Source organism: Phoenix dactylifera, chromosome 14, assembly GCF_051530095.1.
Source record: "Phoenix dactylifera cultivar Ajwa chromosome 14, Ajwa_hap1_PhDact_Kaust_v1.1, whole genome shotgun sequence".
Classification (NCBI taxonomy): domain Eukaryota; kingdom Viridiplantae; phylum Streptophyta; class Magnoliopsida; order Arecales; family Arecaceae; genus Phoenix; species Phoenix dactylifera.
Window position 1 is genome coordinate 26,065,764 of NC_143203.1, and position 16,647 is coordinate 26,082,410.

The 16,647-nt window shown below is 41.4% G+C and overlaps 2 protein-coding genes across 3 annotated transcripts; both read left to right on the forward strand.

Moving 5' to 3' along the window:
• The first annotated feature begins 1,729 nt into the window (after nucleotides 1-1,729).
• Nucleotides 1,730-11,057, forward strand: LOC103718123 (uncharacterized). 2 transcript variants are annotated; one of them, XM_008806798.4, is made up of 8 exons: nucleotides 1,730-2,311; nucleotides 2,473-3,135; nucleotides 3,625-3,946; nucleotides 4,040-4,319; nucleotides 6,211-6,318; nucleotides 6,872-7,150; nucleotides 8,455-8,598; nucleotides 10,599-11,057. In XM_008806798.4, the coding sequence occupies exons 1-8, from the start codon at nucleotides 2,044-2,046 to the stop codon at nucleotides 10,773-10,775; spliced, it is 2,241 nt and encodes a 746-aa protein (XP_008805020.2). In that variant the 5' UTR covers nucleotides 1,730-2,043; the 3' UTR covers nucleotides 10,776-11,057. The 2 variants fall into 2 exon arrangements, 1 of the variants encoding a protein (XP_008805020.2); XR_001880026.4 differs by having other exon boundaries at nucleotides 1,864-2,311; nucleotides 8,438-8,598.
• A 699-nt stretch (nucleotides 11,058-11,756) lies between these two features.
• On the forward strand, nucleotides 11,757-14,232 carry LOC103718124 (Tetratricopeptide repeat (TPR)-like superfamily protein). Its single transcript, XM_008806799.4, has one exon. The coding sequence runs from the start codon at nucleotides 11,903-11,905 to the stop codon at nucleotides 13,904-13,906; it is 2,004 nt and encodes a 667-aa protein (XP_008805021.2). The 5' UTR covers nucleotides 11,757-11,902; the 3' UTR covers nucleotides 13,907-14,232.
• The last annotated feature ends 2,415 nt before the right edge of the window (nucleotides 14,233-16,647 follow it).

Consider the following 16,647-nt stretch of genomic DNA (forward strand, 5'->3'; position numbering starts at 1 on the left):
AACGGAGGAGGAGGAAGGGGGGTGTACTGAGAAAATTTCAAGGGCAATATGGTAATTACACTAAAGGTTAGTTTGGGTATTTTTTTTTTAATTTTTGGGGGGTGTCCTGAGCAATAGGGAGGGTGTATTTAGAACTACCCCTATTTTATACTTTACTGGATTCAACCAATAATAATGGCCAAATCGCCCTCCAGCACTAAGATTTTGACCTGCGCCCTAACGTTGCTTGGCCGCGTTTTGGGACTCTTCAAATTAAAGGTCTTAGATCTCTTTTAAAGGCGTCATCCTTTCAAAAAGCCAAAGAATATTATAACCTTACCTTCCTCTGCAAGTAAGGCATGCCTAACGTTTCACGTTTGGCGGCACCTCACAAACAGCCGAAGTAGGTATAAGTAACGGCGTTATTCCACAGCAACGGTCATGTAGAGAGATTCAAATTATGGCCACTATTTACCTCAATGCTTTTGTAACCATTATATTTTTTTTCTTCTGTTTTAATATTTTAAATTTAAATATTAATACCTGCTACATTATTATTCTTTTTATTATCGCTGTTATTGTTATTAATATTTTTATTATTTTTTTGAAACCTAATAATGAGTATGTGCTTAGTTAATATTTTTTTCCGTGCAGACGGTATCTCTCCACTATAATTTTTCAAATAAAATAATATAATAAAAACATTAATTTTTGTTATTATCTACAAAGCTATTTTTATTTTCTCAGCATTATCTATAATTACATAAGAAGCAATATTAATGATTATAGTCCCCTATCTCAACTTCCACATAGTAAATCTTTTTCATTATTATTCATTAATTTATGAAAACAGAAAGATAATTGATGTATATTTTTATTAAAAAATGAAATGTATAAAATTTAATGTATAGCTCGCAATAACTTATGTGTAAAACTGGTTATAAGAGGTTTTTTTTTGGCACATCGGCAGCTCACACTCTACGAATGTGAATACGGCTAACAAAATCTGAAAACAAGAAAGCAGAAAAGGAACTCAGCACTGTCTCATGCTCTCTCCAGGCAAGACCTCAAGAATAATGCGTCGCATAGGAAGCAACCCAATCAGCAGCAGCATTCGTCTCTCCGAAGATATGTGTGGCATGATGGGCATTACATTCCTGCAGTAGTCTACGAATGTTAAGTAGTAGCGGCCTACTCTCGGCTGCACGACCTTGACCCCGAATCCAATCAATGACTGTCGCCGATTCGCTCTCTAGAATAAGCCGGTCCGCTTCTAAACTCCGTCGGGCATAAGAGATACTTTTCCAGGCAGCTCTGAGCTCTGCACATACCACCGAGGAATCGAAGATCCGATGACCCCCCGCCGCCACTAGCTTAGAGTCATGATTTCTGATGACAAAATCTGCGCCTCTGCAATACCCGTCATCGACCATACTGCCATCAAAGTTCATCTTCAAAAAGCCAGAGGTGGGGGTACCAAAGATACGGAGATATATCTGTACGCTACAGAGCAGAAAGAGGGCCCAGATATCCCTGGCCAACTTGGTAGGTGAAATTCAGCAGTACTAATGAACTCCTCTGCATGCAATAATGCTTTGGCCACCACCGCCCTCGGGGGCGAACTTCTTTTTTTTTTTTTTTTGACAAAATCTTGTTTAAGAGTAAGTTAAAACAGTCCCGCCCCCACGGGCGGTGACCGCACCCCAAAAGGTTCCGTTTAAAGCTGCGGGGGAGAAGGAAGAAAAGAGACACGGGGTAGGGGACACGTCTTTCCGCTACCCACCGCTTTGACCCCCCACCCAACAAAAAGATTCGACGAAACCAGACCTCACCACGTGTCACTCCATTCCCTCTCCCTTTCTCCCCTCACGCCACCATCAGCCAGGGGCCCCACCCACTCTCCCCAGTTCCTTTTCTAACCCACAGGGTTGGTGAAGCGCTGCTCCGTCCCCCGCCCCCACGGAGAATCGGATCCCGCTCGTTCCTTCAAAGCATGCGGCCCCGATGGGATCCCGTCCTCCGCTTCGTCTCCCTCCGTCTCCCTCCGTTTGAGTCGCTCCGCCCATGGCCGCCACGCGAGTCGAGGACGTCATGGAGTTCTTGACGGCGCATGGGTTCGCCCACGCCGCCGCAGCCCTCCGCGATGACGTCCGCTCCCTCTCCGGCGCCGCCGCCGCCGACGCCGACGCCCTCGGCCTCGGCCTCGGCCTCCTGCCGCCTCTCAGGATCACCCCCGGAGGTCGCGCAGGAGAGGGCGGTGCCCTTCCGGCGAGCTCGGCCCCCAGCTCCTGCTCCTCCGACGCCTTCCTCAGCCCCGGCTTGTCCCCTTCCGGTAGGAGGGATTCGAAGCCCTTCTTCTCTCTGCCGACTACTTTCTTGTTTTCTTCTCTCTGCCGACTACTTTCTTGTTTTCTTCTCGATTTATCACAAGACGACTTTATTTGATCTTTAATTCTTGATCTCATTGCCAATCTTATGTTTTTTCTTGGACAGAATTGTTGAATCCTTATGGGCTTTGGTCCCCGGGTGGGGCTCAATCATCGGACTCGTCATCGGAGAGGGAGTTTGGGACTGCGCGAGAGTATGTGGAGTCGAATTTATTCAACGATCCCTTCTGGGATGATGACCAGTATGGGGCCTATCTCAATGATCCGTACTTCGTAAAGATGAGCCCGAGCCCTGATGCATGCCGAAGCGAGGATAAGTTTATAATGTCTATAGACGCTGAGGAGAGATTTGGGGAACGAGAAAGATTTGATTTTGGTGCGGGAGATAAGCATGGAGATGGCGTTGGTGTTAGTTGCGAGGGTTGTTCTGAGATTTATATATGTTCTTCTCCTCTTTGCGATTGCTGCAGTGGATTAAGGGAGCGGAATGATGGCAGCCCCATGAAGGGGGTTGGAAACTCGAGTTCGACGATATATGGGCGATATCGGATATTGGATGACCATACAGAGAGACTGGATGAATGCAGGGAAGAAGATAGATTTCAGTTGAAGCGGGTCGATGAGAGGACCAAGGATGCTTTTTCAGAAGGGGATTTGCTTCATGATGCCAGTGGAGTAGAGAGGAAGAAAAGTTTGGAGTTTGGATTAGTGGAGAAGGAATTGCAGATGCTTAACTCATATGCAGGAGGTGCTAGGAGTACTCAAACAAGTGAGCATTTGCTTTGTCTCTTTGATTAGTAGTTACTTGTGGAGTGTTTGCTTTATTTTTGGCAGGGGTGAATTTTTACTTGGGTCCAGTCTACCCGAACATCATTAATGAGTTGATAGAATTTGCAGTTGAGCCTCTTCATAAATCATAATCATGATTGATGAAATATTGTAAATGACAATTTTGTCTGGTTGTTACGTTGATTCCTTGTTAATTGGACACTGAAACTAAATAGAATTCTAACTTAACCACATTCTAATGAGAATGGTACTTTATTTGCAATTTGACTACCCTTAAATGTTATTATATGTTCATCATGGTACATTTTCTGAAATCTTGTTCAGCTTTGATGCCTTAGCTCCTACATTTCTTCCATTCCATGGTAATTTCAAGAATATGTATACTTCTGTTTCATTATATTCATCGTTGATTTGGTGCTGGGTTTTCTTTTCTTGCCCTTCTTGAAATCTTTTTTTCATGTGAGTGCAGATGGTGATTCTGGATATGAGAGAAAAAGCTGTGGGGATTCAAATGACTGTGGTGAAGTACCTATCGTAAATACCATAAGTAATGAGGAGGTGCTAAAAAGAGATCACTGGTTACAACCTTTTCCCGAGAGAGCTTATGAGAATGATGTAGATGATGCCTATGAATTAGGAGAGTCTGAAACACTTGACAGAGGATTTCAGGATTCTAGAGCTGTGGGGGTTGAAGGAGAGGACCATGACACCAGTGATGAGCTTCAGCTGTATAATTCTAATGAGGATGAATTTGAAATATTTGAGTTGAGAATCATACATCGGAAAAACAGGTATAAGAACCAAAATTTTCTGTCAGAATTTCTATACAATTTGATTAATGCATAAAGATATCCTGTGCTCACATGTTAGGCAATCAATTACAGGACGGGTTTTGAAGAAAACAAAGATCTGCCAATTGTTTTGAACTCAGTTATAGCAGGCAGATATTATGTCACTGAATATCTTGGTTCAGCTGCATTCAGCAAGGTAGTCCAGGCACGTGATCTTCATATGGGAATTGATGTGTGTCTTAAAATAATAAAAAATGATAAGGATTTCTTTGATCAAAGTTTGGATGAGATCAAGCTCCTCAAATTTGTGAATAAACATGACCCTGGTGATGAGCACCATATATTGCGCCTCTATGACTACTTCTATCATCAGGTATGTGGTATCATTTCAAGATATAGGTCATCTCTTGCATAATGTTCAAACAGTAGTTTTTTCCCCATCTGTACTGGGATATCTCATGCCCATCTCTTTGTTCAGTACAAATTGAAGTTCTTTTGTCTAATTGATGCTAATCATGGATACTTTTCCTACTTATGAACAACTGTGTGTATAAAATATTTTTTCTTATGTACTTTTGTAGTGAACATATATGTGAAAATAATTGGGAGATTGGCCTATAAAGATCAGATCAAGGATAGTATTCTCCCCCTAAAGAGAGGAATTGGCTGTTTTCCGACAAAAAGAGTCGTATCAAAGTCCTCTATCATTCTGTATGAATCATATAGTTGCGAACTCTAACCTCAAAAGGAGAACCAAGGTACATGGATAAAGTATTTATTATACATCCCCATCCTATTTGTTCCAACCTTATTGGATGCTTCATGCATAAGCTTATTAACAGGCTCTTTCTTAAATCCACTTGAAGATTGATGATCTAATTGAAACAACCCAAAATGATTTTAAATCAACCAAAAGCTCATTCTACCCCTCAGAAGATCAGCCAGCATTTTTATGTTGTGAGTAGCTAGAAAGGGCTGCCCTCTCAACATCTCTCTGTATAAAAAAAAAGAACTAAGAGGGTATCCTTGTTCACATTGAGGTACATCTTATATTTTCTAGAATCATGGTAGAATGTTAAGCGCAAGGAGAGTCACTTTAGCTCTATTCTAACCCCTTAAAATCAACAGAAGCCCTTATGAAACCAACTGATTTTAATTCATGATTCCTACTAAATATAAATCTCAGTGAATTATGTGTTTGTCTAAAGGCACTTCTGTGACGAATCTTAGGCATTTCTTGTTCACTTTATCATGATGCTTTCTGCAATCAACATCAAGCATAGCTGAGATCTTTCTCCAATATCTACTTGGATAGCCGAGATCTTTCTCCAATATCTTACTTGGTTGCACTCATGGGCCACAAAGCAGCAAGGTATCAAAGTTAAAATTTTAGCTTCCAATGAAATCCCTATCTTTCGTCTAGTTTCTTAAATGAGCTCTTACGGCACATAGCTGGCATTATGGAAAATGTGTATTTAACACATTCAATAAGCTAACTGGCATATGGTTCTTGATGCAATTACTACACCCGACTCCTGTTATTAAATGGAAAGAAACTCATTAGACCATAGCTCAGAAGTCATCCCAATAATAAACATTCTGTATCTCGCTATACTCTGTAATCAACATCAGTAAGACCAAGAATTGCTCATAAAAGAAGTGAAAAAAATCAAGCTCAACTGCCTTCATCTTATCCCTCTCAAGCAATGCTTTGCTCTTCTCTTTCTGTGTAATTTTGTAAAACATTGTATGTCATAAAAGCTTCATATAAGCCCTACAGAAAGGGTATATGAACAGCTGCTAATAACAGGGCGCTAATGCGAGCAATCAGTTGGTGGTACTAAGTAGGAAAACATACAAAATCGTAAGAATATTATGGATTCCATAAGCATTGTAGATAATGATGATGGAGGTAATTTCAGCATTTTGATGCTGAATCTATATATCCTGTTTTTCAGATTGATTTTTAATTTGGTGGTTGAGAAGCAATGTTCTTTTCACTAGCTTTTTGAAATCCCTATGCATTTAGTTAATATCTGCTCTTTATATATTTTTAGTTAGGTCATTTTACTGTTAGGATTTTCTGCTGAATTTCATGATTAGATGTGTTTTTTTTCTTGTATTAACTAGTGTACCTGGTGTTTTCTTGGTATTTACATAAATCTATCCTTTCTAATTAAATTGCTTATAGGATTAACAAATGCATCTTCTAAATTCTGATTTGTTGATTATTGTGAAATTCTGACCTCAGAAAAATCCTACAGGAACATCTTTTCATCGTTACTGAATTACTACGAGCAAATCTATATGAACTTCAGAAATATAATCTGGAAACTGGTGGGGAGGTGTATTTCACATTGCCCAGACTACAGGTATGTCTTGCTATTTTTTAATAAAAAAGGTCCGACAAGTGTTTTGAGTCATTAGGGGACTCATGCTAGAATTTTGTGTACTTGGATACCCATAAGACTACCATTGCCCTCACCCAATTACAAATAAAACTAACACATCTGATAGCGTGCCATAATTGGAAATGCCCCCTTTGATCAGCATAACAAATAAAGTGGGTGAAAGAATGGTTCTCTGTACTTGTGTAAAGAAATTTATGATAATCTTTATGCTGACCATTCCACAAGTCAAAACAAACTAAAGCTTTATCACAAAGGCATCAAGTTGTAGTGTAACTTAGAAACGCTTTCTTTCTGTTAACTGTGTCTTGAATCATCTGGTTCATTCTTTATTTTGTTAGAATCATTTCATTGGCTAATGCAGATCTTTAATTTTCTTGTAATGCCACATCTGGTTTTCTATTCCTACAAAAGATTCTTGAAATCATATATTTTACTTACCTATTATTCATTGTTGATAGGAAGACCAAATGCTAAATGATTAACAACTTATATTGAATTTTCTCTTTTCTCTCAGACTATAGCTCGACAATGTTTAGGGGCTCTAGAGTACCTGCATCATTTGAGGATAATTCATTGTGATCTAAAGCCTGAGAATATCCTTATTAAAAGCTACAGCAGATGTGAAATTAAGCTTATTGATCTTGGAAGCAGTTGCTTTCTGACGGACAACCTGTGCCTGTATGTCCAATCTCGTTCTTATAGAGCTCCTGAAGTTATTCTTGGTCTACCTTATGATCAGAAGATTGATGTCTGGTCTCTTGGTTGCATCCTGGCTGAGCTCTACACTGGTGATGTAAGTTCAACTTGATTTTTCATTTCTTAAATTTATAGAGACATGCTGTTGTATTGGATATTGGTAACGATGTCATATATATGTAAACATCAGGTATCATACTTGATTGGAATAATCACTTTGGCAAAAGAGTTCTTTTCATCCTTTTCTTGTAACTGCTTCGATTGACAATGCCATTCAGAAAATGGAATTATCTTTTTACAGCAGCATATAAAATTGATCACATGATTGAAAGTTACATCCTTTTCTTTGAAAAATAGTCTTATGACAGCTTCAAGATCTTCAACAGGGAAACTTGGGATTTTGTATTGCTTCCTACTAGAGAAGTTCGGATCAACTACAAATTGGTCTACAGTGTCAAGTGTCTCTGTGATGACCTTCTGAACTACACCGTAGATTGATTAGTTGCTCGTGACTTCAATCAAGAGTGTCATTGACTTTGTTAAAAGCTTCACTCCATTGCTCAACATAATAGTATTGGTGAATTCTTTATGTCGTTATCATTTATATCTGACCTTTCTATCGTTATATAACATAGATTAATATTATTGGTGTTAAATGTCTGACCAACCTGGGTTTGCCAGGGCTATTTTTGAGTAAGCCTATGCCTGGCCTGAAAATTGATAGGTTCTTAAAATATCGGTCTGGCCCGGCCTGATGGGCTGAAAATGAGTTCCCAGGTGGCCCATGCCAAGTCTACATAATACCAACGAATATTACTATGTATAACACCATTATGTTGCCAGAAATTTTTAACTGCAAAGAAGCTTGAGAATTATAACAATATAGCAGGTCAGGATTAATGTTTCAGCGGAAGAAGCTGTAGGGTTTCTCTGTTGTAGCTTTTGTGGCCCATCCATTCGTCACATTCTGACAAGTGACTTAAAGGCATTATCCTTCTTATTACCAGTTGTCCCCTTTTCCCTGGAAGCTTATCCTTATCGGTGCAAAGATTTGTAAGTTCACGAAACAAATTCACTTAACATGCTCAGGATATGGTTAAGAGATCGTCAACCAACAAGTTGTTAGGATTGGCAACTGCTAGTATAAACTCGTTTACAGCTTTATTCAATCATATATGTTGTATTTAACTCATCCATATGTTTTCCCCCTTCAATAGCTTTTCTTAATGTATCAGCTTAAAAACAAGTTTTATCTATTAAGCATGTGTAGATATGTATGAATGTACGTTCGTATGCACGTACGTACGTATGTATATATTATTTTCTATAATCTATGAGAATTTTTCAAAATTTCTTTACGTGCTAGCTGATTACGAGTTATAAGGTCTGCTGCCATGACAGGTGCTGTTTCCAAATGATTCAGTGGTCATGATGCTGGCTCGCATGATTGGGATTCTTGGTCCAATTGACATGGAGATGCTTGTAATGGGCCAGGAAACACACAAGTACTTCACAGATGATTATGATATTTATCACAGAAATGAGGTTTGTCTCACATTTCTCATTCTTAAGTTCAATATAAAGCCTGTCTAGTCATTTACTCCTAAACTTAAACAAGAATTCATTTGGTTGTTTTGTTAACCTTTCCAAACTCAGATATATGATATAAGGCTTGTCTGTTATAATTTTGTTTTCTCAATGTTAATATGTTCTTGTATATAGAAACCTTCTTTTCTATAGCTACCTAGTAATTCTAAAATGGAAAATAGAATATTCTTACATAAGTTGCATAGAAAGACAACAAGAATTCTTTTGATCCTTTAGTTAATCTTTCCAATCTCAAATTTATGATATAAGGCTTGTTGGTTATAATTTTGTCTTCTCAATGTTTATATGTTCTTGTACGTAGAAAACTCTCTTTACTATAGCTACCTAGTATTTTTAAAATGGAAAAAAGAATATTCTTAGATAAGTCACATTGAAAGATGACAAGAATTTATTTTATCATTTGGTTAATCTTTCCAAGCTCAAATATATGATATAAGGCTTGTTATTATAATTTTGTTTACTCAGTGTCTGTACGTCTTTGTATCTAGAAACTCTTTTTACTATAGCTACCTAGTAATTTCAAAATGGCAAACAGAATATTCTTACATGTCACATTGAAATATGCCACCAGAATCATACATTATATCTATGTTTCACTTAGGACTAGTGTTTTGTTTCTATCCACGATGAACAAACTCCTTTTGAACCGAGAGTATCTTTTCCTATGGCCAGTGCTGCGTTATTCACTGCAACATGTTATGGTGAGCTTGATTGCGTTCAATGAAGTGCCAATGCTAATTTGAACCTCCCGTAATTAAAGGTTCTTAGACTCTAAGATAGTATTAGCACATGCAGATGAGACCCAAATTGTGGATACTAATCACCTCCTATTACCTATGACATACGGATGCTCTCCAAGGGATTCACTAATTCGGGATTTTGGTTCATAGACGTCTATTAGTTTGAACTAGAACTCCATTTTTCAGAGAAGAGGATCAGTTCAAAGTAACTCAAAAGAAAAGGAATACATGCAACCTGTTGAAAGGTACATATGTTGGTAATGAGCATGGTTAGATGAATTTTGTGCAACATCTAATTGCATGGAAAAGATCTTAGTGCAATAATAAGATTGCTTCATTATGATCTAGGTATCACAAATTCAATATATGGAATTAGCCTCACTGTATGTGGGGCTAAGGCTGCGTACACCTGATCTTCCTTAGACCCCCTGGTGGCGGGAACTTCGTGCGCTAGGATGTCCTTTATATAATTGCATTGAAAAGGTGAACTAAGAAAATAAGAATCCTCGATCCGTCTATTTAGGGCACTTTTTAGTGGATCTTGTTTATCCCTGCGTTAGTCTTCTCATTGGCTAGTTTCTTAAATCCTTCTTGTTACTTCAATGCAAGTCCTTCTTGAAGGAAGAATAGCTAGTAGAAGTAATGTGCATGATTGACAACTTAATAATATTTTGTAGAAAATTTACTGGATTTATTATAAAAATTGTCCCATCAATAGCCATATATCATATGATTTCTAGATAATTTCCTTTTCAACTTGCAAACTTGGAGCCATATAGTGAATTTAAGCCATTTGTGCTGTAATATATCACATAAAAAGAAAGAAGAAATCTTGGGAATAATTGGGACGAATTATTATGTAAGGAGTCTGATATAATCTTTATTACATTAAGAATAATCGACAGGATCAATGTAGTGCCATGGGGAAGTATGTTGAATTATGACATAGTTACCCTGTATTCTGGTTTTCCTTAAAATGTCTAGCAAGATTTGATTCCATCTGAATGATATCATATCTGCCTTTGCACTTGCTGGTTACTTGGGCGATCACAGTGTATATCCAAATCTTGTATTAAAAGAAAGAAAAGGGTTGAATGATTATAACGTGCCATCAAGTGTTATGGTGTTAAAAGTTTTGAAAATATATTAGACTATTGAAAAATAACTATTTTATTTTTTTTCTGTGTATATCCTCAGGAAACAGATCAGGTAGAGTATTTAATACCTGAGAAGTCCACATTGGCACATCATTTGCAAGTTTCAGATACAAAATTTCTCGATTTCCTTTCATATTTGCTCCAAATAAATCCTAGGAGGCGGCCCACAGCAAGACAAGCATTGCGACATCCATGGCTCTCCTTTTCATATAAGTAAAGCTGCATCAGAAGTTTCATTGCTGCCCCTAATTGTTGGTAAAAAAAAAAAATGGCGAACGCCGCACCACCTTGTTTGGATCTCCGCCGTAATGCGAAGGCATTCTCACCATCTACAGGTTCAGTCACCGTTGTTTGTTTGCTATTTCTGCATCACAAACTTACTGAGTGAATTTCTTTATAAAAAATAGAAAAAAATTATACCGAGTGAATCGATTCATACATGTAACCAGGCATGTAAATATCAAAAAATTATGTTCTGTATATAGTCGAGTTCAAGTTTCATGCGTGCAATTTTTGGGGCTGGAAATGCTGTTCGGCTCCAAGTTTTCAGCCGGTGAGTTGATTAGTGAGCTACATCCTTGTCCTTTTTTGGGCCCGAGTGTTATCCTTGTTGCAATTAATCCAGTATGTATTATACTTGGCTCGAGAGCTGGTGATTGATGCTGAGTTGCCGGTGGAAAGCTTTTTGTTTCTGAACTCCAATACGGCAGTTGATACATTTTAAGATGCGTGGAGGATAGAAATGTTACCTTTTATTTGCTTAGATGGAAGTTTTGAAAGGAAAAAAAAAACTAAAATGAACAGGATAGGTAGATAATCAGCAAATATGGTAAAAATAAACTTAAAACTTTGGCATATCGTACCGTTTCGAACCGAATGGTACGGAGTGTATTATACTGTATTGGTTATCGGTATTCGGTACGGATGGCTGATCGATGCTTGGTATAAAAAAATAAAATTTCGTATTATATCATATCGATATTGTGGTACTGAAATAATAAATCTTGTTTGAAATAATATTTTAAAATTTATTATTATAATAAAAATTTATTATAAGAATTTGATAAGTTGGCTCATAGATATTTCAACGTTCATCAGTTCATCGACAATTCCCACCTGGATTTAGTCATATCCTAAAAGATATTTTTTACCTCGTCTCCTGATAAAAATTGTGTGACGAATAAGGCTGAATAAGCGGAGATCAATCGGATTGCATTTCAGTGTATTTACGAATCACAAAGGATCAGAGTACAACGCGAAAAGCCATCGGAAGTTGGTAAGGGAAAAGGGAGAAGACGGCCGCCAGAAGAAGCTCAGCAGCATTCCAAAGAGCATACTTCCCGGATGCCGGACAAGGCAACGGCTATTCTCCTTCCCCAACCTACCTCCTTCCTCTCCTCTCCTTGTCACCCTTCGTCGCGCCCAGTTAAACCAACCCTCACCTGGAACTCCATCGTCGCCGCTTCCACCCATCCCATTCTCTCCTCCACAGGCGGCGGTCGTGGTGGCGGCAGAGACGTATGGAGGAGAACTCCACGGAACCAGCATTATGTGGACCGGAGCGTCGACATGGACGCGCTGCTCTTGGCTCTGAGCCAGACCACCACCCCCGAAGAGCTCCACGCCGTGATGTCTCCTTATCTTGGCACCCCCGACGGCCGCCACCAGCTCTCCCCTCGCTTCATGGTCTCCCTCCTCTCCCGCGAACCCGACTGGCGCCGCTCCCTCGCCCTCCTCGACTGGATGCTCGATGTCGCCTCCTACCCGCCTTCCATCTTCGCCTTCAACGTCGTCCTCCGCAATGCCCTTCGCGCCCGCCAATTCACCCTCGCCCTCGGCCTCCTCCACGAGATGCGCCTCTCCCTCTCCCTCTCCCCCGACGCCGTCACCTACTCCACCCTCGTCTCCGCCCTCGGCCAGGCCGGCCACCTCGACGCCGCCCTCTCCCTCCTTCCCCTCCTCGACGCCGACGGCGTCTCCCCCGACCTACCCCTCCTTACCACCCTCATCGACCTCGCCCGCAAGCTCGGCGACCACTCCAAGGCCCTCTCCCTCTTCTCCCGCCTACGCCGCGCCCGCGTCCCCCCCGATCTGATCGCCTTCAACTCCGCCCTCGCCGCCTTCGCCTCCGCCGGCCTCCTCCGCGACGCCCGCCGCCTCCTGTTCGACGAAATGCCCGCCGCCGGGGTCGCCCCGGACGCCGTCTCCTACTCCACCCTCCTCGCCGCCCTCGTCCGCCGCCGCCGCTATCTCGAGGCCCTCTCCCTCTTCAGCGACATGCGCGCCCGCCGATCGCCCCTGGACCTCACCACCTGCAACGTCATGCTCGACGCCTACGGCCAGCTCGACATGGCCCGCGAGGCCGACCGCCTCTTCTGGAGCATGGGCCGCCTCGGCCTTCCCCCCAGCGTCGTCTCCTACAACACCATGCTCCGGGTCTACGGCGACGCTGAGCTCTTCGGCGAGGCCATCCACCTCTTCCGCCTCATGCAGCGCAAGGAGATCGAGCAGAACGTGGTCACCTACAACACCATGATCCGAATCTACGGCAAGTCCCTCGAGCACGAGAAAGCCGGCAACTTGGTGCAGGAGATGCAGCGGAAAGGAATCCACCCCAACGCCATCACCTACTCCACCATCATCTCCATCTGGGGACGCGCCGGGAAGCTCTTCCGCGCCGCGAAGCTCTTCCAGAAGCTGAGGAGCTCCGGCGTCGAAATCGACCCAGTGCTCTACCAGACCATGATCGCGGTGTACGAGAGGGCCGGCCTCGTGGGGCACGCCAAGCGTTTGCTTCACGACCTCAAACACCCCGAAAACATTCCTAAAGGTACCGCAATCAAGATTCTCGCCAGTGCTGGTCGGGTGGAGGAGGCGGCGTGGGTATTCCGACAGGCGGTAGGTGCGGGGGAGGTGAAGGACATATCGGTGTTCCGGTCCATGATGGATTTGTTCTCGAGGAACCGGAAGCACAAGAATGTCATAGAGGTGTTCGAGAAAATGAGAGGGCAGGGTTACTTCCCGGACTCGGAGATGATCGCCATCATCCTAAATGCTTATGGAAAGCTTCAGGAATTCGACAGGGCCGCCGCCCTCTATCAGGAGATGCAGGAAGAAGGGTGTGTTTTCACGGATAGGGTGCACTTCCAGATGCTCAGCCTCTTGGGGGGACGGAGAGATTTCAAGGGGTTGGAGGCATTGCTTGAGAGGCTCCGCGATGACCCGGACATTGACAAGAAGGAGTTGCATCTCGTGGCGGCTGGCATCTATGAGAGAGCGAACAAGCTTGATGAAGCATCTAAAATCATTGCCCAGATAAAAAATTCAAACGCCGTTGCTTTTATTTGATAGGATGTAAGAATCATTCTTTTGGTTATCACAGTAGTTGGAACCCAAAGTCGCCGATATCAATGAAATGTCCAATGACTTCACCAACTGTACAATTTTCCGGACATTTTACTGATAGGATAGGCTTTTGTAGATTGCCCAAATCTGATTGTGTAAGATAATCAAATCCCATCTTCCTCTGTTGTTGCAATTATCATTTTTTTTTTCAAAAAAGAAACAGCTTAGGCTATATTATGCTGCATGCTTCTCAGTTAGACTACTTGTATGCCATGGATTGTGTACATGATGTATATTGATCATAGCAGAACTGATGCAAATCTTCTGAATATTGTGGATTGATTCTAGCTATCAGTTGGTGGTAGCTTTGCTGCCTCCTTAATCAGCAAAAAAAATAAAAAAAGAAAGGATTCCAGCTATCAGTTTTTATTAAGGCCTAATCTTTGTAGATTGCATATATATTGTCTTCAGGTACCAACTTAGATGGCACGCGTTAAACCTTCATTGCATGCTTGCTTGTTTGCAGAGCACTACATGCTGCATTTCCTGTTTAATCTGGTCGTCGACGTGCATATATATATAACCAATGGTCTGTATGGTTTGCTGTACTAGTCGGCATTGGTGCATGTCAACTGTATCGTACTGTATCGATATCGAACAGATATATGGTATAGAGGATGTATCGAATATTGGTATACCGAACCAGTCTCATAGTGGGTCCGCTGACACACAATTATAAGATGGTACTGGTTTGAGGTTTGATATCGAGACGGTGAATTTTGTACACTTTTCTGGTAAGAAGCCACCTCTTTGCAGCATTTCCCTCTTTAATCTAATTCTTTCTGATATCAGTTACACCAGGGCATTTAACTAAATGTAAAAAAGAATTGTATTGAATGTGGAATCTGGAGAGAATCCAATCTTATTCTTGCATATGCAAAGAAGTTGTTTTTATTTTTCAAACCCGTGATATATAGGTTGATATATAGGTCGTAGTGAAGTAACCAACCAACCTTACCGTTGGATCAAGACTTGCCTTCTACCCTAATGCAAAAAGATTAATTAATTAGTGAAAATACTTTTCTGCAAAGGATTGTTTCAGCTTATTTCCTTCTTGTTTCTTGCCCTCCATGCTGAAAGATACATATTGCCTTGGACACGCACAGATACTCAGTTTTTTATGATCTGTATCAAGCACAATCATTTTCCATGATTTTATCAACTACAAGAAAATCGATTGATCAGTTGGTGCCAGGCTATGAGTAGTAGTTGTCTTCAACTGTTAGGAAGGCTCTTCAGGACTTTGCTTGGGCTTAAGATTTAGTGTAAAGATTTGTGATTCTTTGTGGTTGTATAGTTGTCAGAAGGATTGCTCGTGTTGGAAGGGCAGGAGGGCGCCACCATTTTGTCTTGGCAGACCACCATGGAAGCCCACTGTTTGGGAGAAAAACAATAAGAAGCAAAACAGTAATAGTAGGGACACCAAACAGGAGGGAACTCTGGCATCCTGAAACAACTTAAGAGAATTGAAAAATCTCTAGTAATAAACTGGCGCATCATGCTATTACTCTAGAAAAATTTTACTCCAATAATCCATACTTTTTGCAGTTTGGGTGATTTAAAGTTCCCAGAAATATTTTCTGATCCCATAGATCTCTCATTCCTTTGTTCAAGCGAGCCAAAATCGTCCACCACCACAAGCACCATCATACTCCATACCGACCACCACACAATCACCACCACTATCTTGCCATCAACACAATTACCACAGCCGCCGCCACCACCAGAGTTAGTATGGCCACCGCCGCCACCAGTACTACCACCACTGACATCACAATCACCACCATCGCGACTGCTATCATCACCAATATCATTATGAATACCACCACCGGTTGTCACCCACCACCATCGGCCATCATCTTGACCACCACCAGCGGCTGTCGCCATGGCATCCACCACCACTGCTCGCCATCATCAAGACCACCATCACGATCACTAGCACCATCACCACTACCAACATCGATCAGCACCATGACCACCACAGGGAGGGAAGCAGGATCCGGATATGGCTTTTGTTTCGATTCTTGCTATCCTCTTTTCTCCTTTTACTCCTGTTTGCATGGGTTTTGGACTTTTGTGGTGGGGGTGGAGTGATACTTCAGCGCCAAAGCCTAGTGAGATTCTGCATTAGCTTGCTTAGCAGGGCAGCAAAACAGTGAGGTGGATGCCTGCCTCTTATTCTACCTCTCTCTCTCTCTGTTGGTCTGTCCCTTCTTCTTAGTTTGCTATTTTTCATGATAGTGTTTTTGCCATCAATATTCATGCAAAGCTATTAAAGCTTGCTGGTCAGCAAAGTTAGAAATACGAATGGTGATCACATTTTATCATTGTGGGGTGAAGCAGAAGTTGCTGATGGAACGAACGCAGCAAAATTGTGGAAGATGTGAGCAGGAAATAGCAGAGCTCATCCATTAACACGATAATAAATATGGTGAAATTGTTAAAGCAGGATTTACCAGAGTTTTCCGGTTTACGAGTTTTATAGTTTTATTTGACCAACTATTTTGATTAGTTATAGAGTTTGGGTGACATGGGCATGCTTTGAGAGGCCTTCAAATAGATTGTATGGTGTGAGTTTGATAAAAGAGGAAAGATAATTCATGCGCACAACATCACGGACCATGCGTGGACAAGTCTGGGCATCCAGCCAATCCAGAAGCTCAATGTAGCTACCTCTAGATGCC

Bases quoted from the DNA above. Each gene is read 5' to 3' on its own strand.
- LOC103718123 (XM_008806798.4), top strand. From the start codon at position 2,044: ATGGCCGCCACGCGAGTCGAGGACGTCATGGAGTTCTTGACGGCGCAT. The intron at 6,319-6,871 runs GTATGTCTTGCT...CTTTTCTCTCAG, and splicing joins TCACATTGCCCAGACTACAG to ACTATAGCTCGACAATGTTT. The intron at 7,151-8,454 runs GTAAGTTCAACT...CTGCCATGACAG, and splicing joins CTGAGCTCTACACTGGTGAT to GTGCTGTTTCCAAATGATTC.
- LOC103718124 (XM_008806799.4), top strand. From the start codon at position 11,903: ATGCCGGACAAGGCAACGGCTATTCTCCTTCCCCAACCTACCTCCTTC.